At 34.3% G+C, this 10479-nt stretch overlaps 2 protein-coding genes, 1 long non-coding RNA gene and 1 pseudogene across 4 annotated transcripts; all 4 read right to left on the bottom strand.

The window, feature by feature from the left end:
* Positions 1 to 934: 934 nt before the first annotated feature.
* Positions 935 to 1915, bottom strand: LOC109130929 (putative defensin-like protein 256; annotated as a pseudogene). Its single transcript, XR_015590434.1, has 2 exons — positions 1723 to 1915; positions 935 to 1183 (listed from the first exon to the last, which is right to left on the bottom strand). The product of XR_015590434.1 is annotated as a putative defensin-like protein 256 (transcript).
* Positions 1916 to 3801: 1886 nt separating this feature from the next.
* On the bottom strand, positions 3802 to 4869 carry LOC147920914 (zinc finger BED domain-containing protein RICESLEEPER 2-like). The gene is made up of 3 exons (XM_087501287.1): positions 4679 to 4869; positions 4525 to 4633; positions 3802 to 4410 (listed from the first exon to the last, which is right to left on the bottom strand). The coding sequence occupies exons 1-3, from the start codon at positions 4867 to 4869 to the stop codon at positions 3802 to 3804; spliced, it is 909 nt and encodes a 302-aa protein (XP_087357413.1).
* A 560-nt stretch (positions 4870 to 5429) lies between these two features.
* On the bottom strand, positions 5430 to 9628 carry LOC104763678 (uncharacterized). The gene is made up of 3 exons (XR_015590649.1): positions 9566 to 9628; positions 8849 to 9179; positions 5430 to 5560 (listed from the first exon to the last, which is right to left on the bottom strand). It is a non-coding gene; the product is annotated as an uncharacterized LOC104763678 (long non-coding RNA).
* LOC104772116 (uncharacterized) lies at positions 5642 to 8197 on the bottom strand. Its single transcript, XM_087503082.1, has 6 exons — positions 7553 to 8197; positions 7273 to 7506; positions 7154 to 7192; positions 6766 to 7065; positions 6151 to 6669; positions 5642 to 6073 (listed from the first exon to the last, which is right to left on the bottom strand). The coding sequence occupies exons 1-6, from the start codon at positions 8195 to 8197 to the stop codon at positions 5798 to 5800; spliced, it is 2013 nt and encodes a 670-aa protein (XP_087359208.1). The 3' UTR covers positions 5642 to 5797.
* Positions 9629 to 10479: the final 851 nt, after the last annotated feature.

The following is a 10479-nucleotide window of genomic DNA, read 5'->3' as shown; positions in this document are numbered from 1 at the left end:
AATATTTATTTAGGAAAAAAAAACGGATCGGGTCGTTTCAGTGAAGTTAGGTCATCCGACAATCTTAGGTCTTAGCCAACATTATCTCATAATTCTGAGGAATTTGAGCCTATAACCAACAAAATTTTTTTAATTCACTCCATAACCATTCTAACCATTAAAAAGTTATATAGTTTGTATTTTGTGTATTAATGGCTAATTTATCCCTACCACCACAACCCACTACCACCATCAGCCACCGCCCACCGCCGTTCGTCGGATTCCGGCCAACTCCTCCGGCCACATCCGACCACTACCCATTGCCGATCGTCGGATTCTGGCCACCTCCAGCCACCTTCACCCCTCCAGTCACTGGCCTTCGGCCACCTCTCCTCTGCCCACCATTATCCTCCACTACCACCACCACCATAACACCAAAATTGTAATTTTTCCTACCCCTCCTATTCTTCTAATTTATTTGAATATTATGCTATATTCTTAATTAGTTTATTGATTTTGGTTATACACCAAATTGACCCTATAATTCTCAGAATACTCATAAGAAAAAGAAAAAAAAAACTCATCTTTAGAGCATCTCTAACCCATTTCTCCATTTATTTTCTTCAAAATAGAGTAACTCCATTTTGGAGATGGATTTTTCTCCAACTCTACTCTATTTTAGAGTTAAAAATAGAGATTTCCAAAATTTTAATGTTAAATATAAGTGGAAGTTGCCAAATATAGAGAAAAAAATGAAGATTTCTATTTTGAAAATAAAAATGGAGATGAGTTAGAAAAAAATTGATTCCAAACTCCATTTTTGCAGATGGGTTGGAGATGATCTCAATACACTAACTATTTATTTATTAGATAATTTTTTATTCCCAATAAAATAAAACAATTTAATATTGTATAAGTGACAAAACCATCAAATTTTTTTAAATAAATTATATTTTATTCATATAACTTTTTATCAGGATATATACATACATTTTTGTTATTATAATTTCAATTGATGTGGTGGAGGTCCTCCCCCAGCACAACCTTTATGTTCAGGAGAGGAATACACTGTTTTTTAGAAGAACTGATATCATTTGGATGACACATACAAACGTTACGGGTCATGTTGCAAGCATACGGTGGTATGCATACCGGCTTGCAGTCACTGTCTCTAATACAATAACTCCCAACCGCATAGTTTTGTCTTTCAACACAACCAACAAGATAACGAAATTACTATAAGGGGGTTATTGAACAATTTTTATTAAATTTAAAGACTTTAGAGTTCTAGTGTTATTCTATTTTTTTTTAACTCTTTTATTGTTATTCAGTTTATTGGTTATGGAATTCTATTAAATACTATTGTTATTCAATATTAAGATTATTTTAATGACAAGATGATTTTGATATTTAGAAATAATAAAAACAAAAATATGAAGAAACAAAACTCACTTTTTATGGTGTGATTCCGATATAATTTGTCAAATACCCTAAAATTTTCATTTTTCTATTCTTTCTAATTATTTAAATTCAGTCACTCAGGATCCTGAAAAGTTAATATATTATTAAAAATAATGATAAAATTTAAATTGATTTCCAACAAATAATTTCATTTTTCTTGTGAAAACTTAATTATTTTTTAAAATATTTTTTATTATCAAAGACTAGTTTTTTTTAACTATTTGTAAAATAATGAAAATTTCAGTTGGCTTGTTTCAAAATGATACTGTTGGTAAGGTATACTTACGGAAGACAGCGACTAGAAGAGTAACCAATAACAAAAGTTTAAAGAATATGTTCTTCATTCTCAAAGTATTTATTTTATTTGTTTCTTTCAAGTTTCAATGGTGATTTTTTTTTTTGGGTAAATACTTCAGTTGTGAGTTGAAGGTACTCTATATCCCTTTAAAATAAACCCCTGTTATAGTCCAGTTTAGGTGATGGTTGAACTTGTGACAAAAAAAAAAGTGATGGTTGAACAATAAATAAAAAAATTGTATATTTCCACGTGGGAATATTTTAGGTGTAATTACTACTAGATATGAGTCATATGACTAACCAAAAATGGTCACTATCAATAAACATGATAAAGTAGCAAAATTTCAATTAATACATACTGTAAATTGTATATTATTGCATCATAACTACAAAATCTTAATGATTGGTAATTATTTTGATAAATAAAGTTTTTTTTTGTCAAACCATTCAATTAATTAGAGTTTGGTACAAAGGTGAGTTTGATAACATGATAAAGTAGCAAAATATTAATTAATACATACTGTAGATTGTATATTATTGCATCATAACTACAAAATCTTAATAAATTGGTAATTAGTTTGATAAATAAAGTTTTTTTTGTGGAACCAAAGCTTTCAATTAATTAGAGTTTGGTACAAATGTGAGTTTGATAACATGATAAAGTAGCAAAATTTTAATTAATACATACTGTAGATTGTATATTATTGCATCATAACTACAAAATCTTAATGAATTGATAATTAGTTTGATAAATAAAGTTTTTTTTTGTTTTTTTTTGTCAAACCGAAGTTTTCAATTAATTAGAGTTTGGTACAAAGGTGAGTTTGATAAAAAGTGACTAAACCGGATAATATTACTCTAATGGAAAACCGTAGCAGCCGTCGCGCTCTTGAAGTGAGTTGTGTTTCTTCAGATCTCAAAAGAAACAAATATATCACTCATTTTTATAATTTTTGATAATTAGTTTGATAAATAAAGTTTCTAAAAGCTGTAAATATAATCATAATTACGCTATTTGTGGATCATTTTAGCTATAAAAAGATGTATAATTTACATCTTTAGAACGGGGTGGATACCCGTTATTTCAAATTTTAGTGTATATGTTTTTCATGGATATTAAACCTAATAATTTGTTTTTTTTTTTTTGTTGTAAATAAATGTATGGTTACTAGATTTTTCAATTAGACAAATATTTAGTGCAGTCCTACTTCATTTTCATTTGTAACAAAAATTCTCATCCATGTTGTCACCCTTATATAACAATGTCCTATGCCCACCCATGGGATCAACTCCATTAGGAATTAAACAGTTTTCTATATCCCACCATATTTTGATAGGAGCATATCTATAAGCTTGAGAAGCCCGACGGCTGATATGGTTTCCCATCAGAGTGATTTTGTATGTATGTATGTGACTTTAACTGAGAGACAAAAGAAAATAACTTAGAATAAAAAACATTATATAAAAATGATGTATCCACGTCATCAATCCAAGTGAAATGTGACAATTGGATTACATTTTTCATATCATTTTTGTAAATATGAAAATTAAATATTCCATTTTTCCACATCATTAATCCGAGTGATTTCCAATCATTGGATCTCATCTGAGTGATTTTGTATGTTTGTCTATGACTTAGGTAAGAGAATAACGTAGAGCGAAAATAGTTATGTCTCCACATCATGAATCCAAGTGAAAGAACAAAATTATGTAAGAGGTGAACTTACCGCCGAGTATAATGTCTCCTCATGAGTCTTTGGGTCCTTGTTGTTTTCATTTTGAAACTCTGAACACAAACAACAAATGTTACTTAACCGTTACAACTGAAAAATAAATAAAAACAGAGGTGTTACAAACTTAAACGTAAATGTAAAACTTACCTTTCTGAAGACTCTCAAATAGTTCAATATCAGCAAGGATCTGTGAGTTTGCAAGGAAATCTTTTTCATGATCTTCATATCTTGTTTCATCCATTGCTCAGTGCACATCAACACCTCCACCATGTAATGAGTTAAACAGTTCCTATGAGGCTCAATGATTCGACCACTAGTGCTGAAAGCACTTTCAGAGGCGACAGAGGACAATTGCAAGAACATCCTTTGCAATTTCAGATAAAACAGGGAACTTCTGACTATTGAGTCTCCACCAAGACAAAACATCCCATTCTATTCCAGGAAGGGTTTTAGGAGTCTCTACAGCATCCTTGAGATAAATATCTAACTCATCCTTTGTTTCATCAAATCCATTTTCCTTGACCATTTCAGTGTAAGCACTGTCCATCCTTTCAAACTCAGATATTTCTTCTGCAAAGTCACTTGAGAGTGATTCAAATATAAACCGATCTTGTGTAGCACCAGAAGAAGATGGAATCGATTGAGATGATTGTGTGCTTGATCCTTTATGGTTGACACTATACTCCTTGAACATATCCTTCATGACATCATGAACAGATGTGCACATACCCTTAGCTTCTTGACTATCTTTTCCATAGAGTTTGTCAAAGCACATCTTAGCAAACTGCATTTTCTGTCCAGGGTCGAACACACTAGCAACAATCAACATCTTGTTAATATTCTTGACCCCTTCCCAATACTTAGTAAACTTCTCTCTCATTTCAGTCGCCATTTTGCATAGTTCACTATCATAACTATTGCTCAAAGTCGTGAGATTCTTCTGTATAGTGACAATTTCACCATAACACTTGTACGAACAAGTCTTAGTCGAAGCTCAGACAACCAAAGTAGCAGTGTAGAACAAGCCAAGAAACTTCACTTACCTCTCTATTGCCCTCCAATCCGTGTAAGAAGGTGGTCCTTTCCGTTTCACCCCATTTTCAAGTTCCATGAAGTAGTCATTATATAACTTGTCTTCATCCTCCATCTTCTGGAAAGCAAAACTAAACTTCATGGCTCTTGTCAACATCAAATATGTAGAATTTTACCTTGTCCTAATATCCATTGGCAAACTCCCCCTAGTCATCTTCCCTGAAACAACCTTTTGCTCAAATGAGTCACATCTTGGACCTGAAGACCGAACATACTGCACTCCATTGCGAACAGCTGCCACATTATCACCCACTTCAGACAAACCATCCCTAACAATCAAGTTGATGATATGAGCACAACACCTCATGTGCAAGTAAGTCACATCTAACACTAAAGAATCATGCCTCAATAACTTAAATTCTTCAACAAACTTCTTTAATCAAGTACTGTTGGCAGTTGCATTGTCGACTGTGATGGTGAATAACTTCTCTATGCCCCAATCAGCAAGACATTCAAGTAAAACCTTTGATATTGTGTTGCTCGTGTGATCACGAGCTATTGTGATCCGTGATATACTTAAATCCAAGAATCAACTTCCTTAAGCGCCATTCTCCATCCACAAAATGCACAGTGATCACCATGTAACTAGCTCGTGTAACATTAGCAGTCCATATGTCAGTACACTACAACAAATATGCACATTGTTAACCAGAGAAAAACGCTATCATAGGTCTTTGATAGCGTTTTCATGAGCGCTGTTTTAGGGCACTGTTATTATATGTACCCCATATACAATAGCACTTATTACGTATGCTATGTTATAAAAATATAACATAGCTTTAAGAAATTGCTATATTATCAAGATCATAATTTTGAAAAAATTTATACAACATTTGTTTTTTCGTGCTATGTTATAGTTTTATAGCATAGCTCTAATAAACTGCTGTATTATCAAGATTATAATTTTGCAAAAATTTATACAATATTTAATTTTTCGTGCTATGTTATACATATCTAATATAGCTGTTGCGAAATGCTGTTTTATCTTGTTTACTGTGCTATGGTATATTCTTTTATCATAACGTTTACCTGTACTTTTATAGCATTTTCTGATATGTGATTATAGCACACATAACCTGTTTTATAAAATCTCATAAAATCTGATTAATAAACGTCTCAGATCCAAAATACATAACAAAAGTCTCAAGAACATCAGTTTACCATCAAAGTCTCAAGAACATCCAAAATAAACAAGCAATCTCAAGTACTTAACATTACACAATAAAACCATCAGTTTAAGACATAATGACCTTGTTCTCTGGCCAAGCAATGCAGGAGCTAAGTGCATCTTCAATAATCTCTATTTCATCGGATGGCCTCCAAACTTTTACATTTTTCACCTTCACAACATCTATCCACACTTTAACTGCATTAGAACCCAAGCGAGTAAAGTGAACCTTATGTTCTGGATCATTTGTTCCCCATCGTCCTTCAGCCACAACCCTATTCTTTTCAGTTAAATCCATCAACTTGCACTTCTTATTCTCCTTGGAAATAACTTTATTAATGCGCTGCCATGTTTACAATATAAACCATCAGTCATCATATAATTAACAAAAACAACTTCATAACATATGAAAACACTTACTGGAGACTTCCTGAGAGGAGACTGTGATGGTAAAGTATTCTTTATTGGTGATATTGGACCCGTTGCATCATCAACAGGAGACTCAGAACCAGATGCAGACTTAGAAGACATAGATGCAGATTTGGCCTGCGATGCAGCCTTTGAAGCTGTTGCTGAAGTTTTGGACTCTGTAGCAGACTTAGAAGCTGTGGCTGCAGACTTGGCCTTTGATGCAGACAAAGAAGCATGTGATGTAGCATTCTGACCAGTTGGAGTTGAGGGATTTTCAAAATCAACCTTACTCAGGGGCCAAGATACGTAAGCCATCAAACAGTCCTCAAGAAATGACATTTCAGCTGTAGGTCTCCATAGTGATGTATCAGGCTGCTTTACTGAATCCACAAATACTTTAACTGCTTTTGGTCCAAGAGGAATTCCGTTAACCAACGCACTTGGTTCTTGTGTCTCCCAACGCCCCTCAGCAACAATGACGTCACCCTTAGACAAATCCAATAGTTTACATTTGTTTCCTTGTATACCCTGTTAAACACAATCAGTAAACAAATCCAATATAATTAATTAGCATTATAGACAGGGGTAATACATTGCTAACACATTGCTAGAAATTATAAATACCATAGGGGCAATGTCTTCCATTTGGATGTTGTTGTCTACCAGTCTACACTTATCAGTTGGCCATGCGATTATATGTCCAACAGCTTCTTTCATATGAAAGATCTTTTGTGCAGGTCTCCATAGAAATGCATCTGGTTTATATGCAGCTTCAACTAACACTTTGAGATCATAAGGGCCAAGACGACAGTCATTCACTATGTCATCCGGATCAGAAGAAAGAATCCGACCCTCACCAACATTTTCATCAATGTCAGACCAATCAACAAACACACACTTAGGATGTGCTCTTTTGTTTACACTCTGCAACAATTTCATGAGCAACTAAGAATCATAAACGACACTAAGAAGAATCACTTAGCTGATATGAAAAGAAGTAAGAATATGTTACTCTTGCAGCTGAGTTTTCATCCATTTCAGCTTCTGGTCTCTGTAACATAAACAAAAATAACATCAATTTATATTACTCTAACTGGCTGATGAATAGTAGAGAACTCTTAAGTATCTAACCTGATTCTTGATTCTGCCAAGTTCACTTTCCAAGGCATTGACCTGTTTTACTAATTTTACTTGCCGCTCTTCCATTTCAGCCATACACTTGCTCTGCATTTGTAAACAAGCTAATTTGGTCTTACTCATGCCTCTACCCATTGCCCTCAGCCTACCAGAATTGTCAGGTCCTAAAAGCTTGGCGAGGTGATCTTCATCTGGATTTGTTAATAAACACCACTGTTCTGACTCTGCCTTTCAAGTGAGTATGTGTGAAAACGTTGTCCATTAACTATATAACCAGTATAGGACCTTGCAGTACTTCCTCATCTTCATCGGATTCACTTTCATCATCATCACTGTCAAACACTGGTTCTTTATAGACAGTTCTCTTTCTCTTCATCCCAGCCTTTTTCACATTTCCGAAATCATTTTGGAAGTTTTTCAGATTCTGATGAACTTCATGACCAGTTAAAATTCTTGACTTTCTCCTATGCTCAACTTTTCCATCAAACCAAGTCTTCTTTTCCCTATATCTGTGTGTTGGAGCCAAACCTTTTCTATGACACATGTAGACATGTTTCCTGCTAAACTTCAACCACATACTATCAGTATTTTTCCCACACATAGGACATCCCATTTTACCTTTTACTTTACAACCAGCAAGATTTCCATACGCAGGAAAATCACTAATGGTCCAGAGAAGCATTGCCTTTAGAGTAAATGTACTTTTACTAAAAGCATCATACGTTAGCTCTCCATTCTTCCACAGATGATTCAAATCCTCAATAAGAGGTTCTAGGTAGACATCAATATTATTACCTGGTTGTTGTGGACCAGGAATCAATAATGTCAACATTATATTCTCCTTCTTCATACAAAGGTGAGGAGGCAAATTGTAGTTTACCAATAGCACAGGCCAGCTACTATAATTACTATTCTTCATGTTGAATGGATTAAATCCATCTGTGGACAGCCCAAGCCGTATGTTCCTTTCTTCAGCTGCAAATGAAGGATACTTCTCATTCATCTGAGCCCATGTAACAGAATCTACTGGATGTCGAAGTTTTCCATCAGTGCTCTTGTTAGTGTAATGCCACCGTAAGTCCTTAGCCATGTCCTCTGATCTGAACATTCTCTTCAGCCTTGGTATAATTGGAAAATATCTTAATACTTTCTGTGGGACACCTTTCTTTACCTCATTAGTCCGCTTATTAGTCTTCCACCGTGAAGCATTACATTTGGGACATTTATCAAGCTTCTTTAACTTCTTTCTGAAGAGGCAGCAATCATTAACACATGCGTCGATCTTTTCATATCCCATATGAAAGCTCTTTAAAAATTTCTTGACATCATACAATGATGTGTGAAAGACATTACCATCTGGCAACATGCTTGGCAATGTCTGAAGCAGTTCATTGAAGCTCTTATCCGACCAGCCATTATGTGTCTTAATCCTAAACAAAGTCACAATAGCCGATAACTTGCTGTGGTTTGAACAGCTAGGGTATAGTGGGGTTTCAGCATCCCGGATCTTTGCAAGGAACTCATCCTCTTGTTGGTCCTCACCCTCTGCAATCTCACTTAAGTCGCCCACAGGTTGGTCAGCTAAGTCACCTCTAAAAGCCAACTCTTGATCAAAAAATTCAGCAGCTTTATATAACTCAAAAACTTCCTCATTCCACTGAGTTGGTTTACTTTGAAATTCATCTACTGACTTCACATCTCCATGATGATACCAATCACTATGCACCTTGTATGCCTCATCCATCCCTCTTATTACAAGATGCTCAACCACAACACTGTTTAACTGTCGTACTACATTACGACAGTCTTTACAAGGACATATTATCATTTCTATGTCACCTAAAGCCGCAGACACATCCCTTACAAATTTCCAAGCTCCACTTTTATAACCAGGATCAGCTCTTCAATGGATAATTAAAGAAAAAAATCATAACTAAAAGAACATCTTAAAGTATCCAAACCCAAAATAAAACCTAATTATGAAATATAATTCCTTACCTGCATAGATGCACCCATGCCTTGTCCAACATTATATGTTATAATATAAATTTTAACCTTTATAGATAAAATAGAGATACATATTATACAAAGCTCACATTAAGCAACAATTCAGACAATACTGCACTACTTCAGACACATACAGATGCTCTTAAACCAATATCTAACTGTGTAAAATCTCACTAATCTAATCACTATTTATACGAATCAGACTCAAAGGACAAAACATAGCAATCACCAATATTCGTGTGTAATAATAATGTTTAACTATTGGTTGAGTGATACTAACCTGTTGTGTGAGTACAGAGAAATGAGAAGCTTCAGTTCCCCAACATTTCAATCACCAACACTTGGGAAAAAAAAAAAATCGTTCAGTTTATGAAGGCGCAAATACTCAAATCCAAAAGCTATTTTTGAGTCAAATCTGTAAATAATCGAACCCTAACAAAACAGATGGATTCGAAACTCCACATTCTCAAAATCTGTAAATAATCGAACCCTAAAAAACAGATAACGAAATAAATCTAGATAAATCGAACCCTAACAAAACAGATAACTAAATCTGACCCTTATCGAAATCAAAAGCTGTTTGAAATCACAAATAATCGAAACAAATAACGAAATTAGGAGGAAGAAGAAAGACATGCCTCAAAAATGGATTCGAGCTATCAATTGCGATGGATATGGAGATTTAGGGCGAAATTGGGGCTTTTCACAAACGGCGAAATTGGGGCTTTTCACAAACGGCGATAAAACTGAAGAATTGATAAGAAATTTAGAAGAATTTGAGCACACACAGAGAATTTAGAAGAAGAAATCTTCTTAGGTTGAGCTTAGGTTGTAACGAGAGAGAGAGAGAGAGTGTGTCGAGTTTTTGGGTTTTTTTTTTATTTGGCGATTAAGTGAATAATTTCACTAAGTATTGGCGGACAAAAGTCACTTTTGTTTCCCGCTACATAATTTTCCTATCATAGCGTTAATAAGATGCTATTAAAAAGTAAGCGAAAAAAAATCTCATCTTTCATAGCAGTGACGGAAAATGAGCTATATCCGTCTGCTATCAATGTACATATTTGTTGTAGTGGTAGTAAGAGACACTCTATGTTGCTGAGTAGATAGCCAAGCCTTCAAAGATGCTTTCCTGGCCACATACATCTGAATTATATCTCTACTAGTTGTTCTTCTTGAATGAAGCTTGAATAA

The sequence above is a fragment of the Camelina sativa genome, chromosome 19 (assembly GCF_030686135.1).
Source record: "Camelina sativa cultivar CO46 ecotype springtype chromosome 19, ASM3068613v1".
NCBI classification, from domain to species: Eukaryota; Viridiplantae; Streptophyta; class Magnoliopsida; order Brassicales; family Brassicaceae; genus Camelina; species Camelina sativa.
Note: the sequence above shows the minus strand (reverse complement) of the source record. Positions and strands in the feature narration are given on the sequence as shown.

What these genes read in the sequence shown, in the direction of transcription:
- LOC147920914 (XM_087501287.1), bottom strand. Translation starts at nt 4,869, where the DNA reads ATGAGGTGTTGTGCTCATATCATCAACTTGATTGTTAGGGATGGTTTG. An exon ending in CCAATGGATATTAGGACAAG is followed by an intron (nt 4,634 to 4,678) that starts GTAAAATTCTAC and finishes CATGAAGTTTAG; the next exon opens with TTTTGCTTTCCAGAAGATGG. An exon ending in CTTCTTACACGGATTGGAGG is followed by an intron (nt 4,411 to 4,524) that starts GCAATAGAGAGG and finishes GTCACTATACAG; the next exon opens with AAGAATCTCACGACTTTGAG.
- LOC104772116 (XM_087503082.1), bottom strand. Translation starts at nt 8,197, where the DNA reads ATGAAGAATAGTAATTATAGTAGCTGGCCTGTGCTATTGGTAAACTAC. An exon ending in TTGGCAGAATCAAGAATCAG is followed by an intron (nt 7,193 to 7,272) that starts GTTAGATACTTA and finishes TTTATGTTACAG; the next exon opens with AGACCAGAAGCTGAAATGGA. An exon ending in ATGAAAACTCAGCTGCAAGA is followed by an intron (nt 7,066 to 7,153) that starts GTAACATATTCT and finishes AAATTGTTGCAG; the next exon opens with AGTGTAAACAAAAGAGCACA.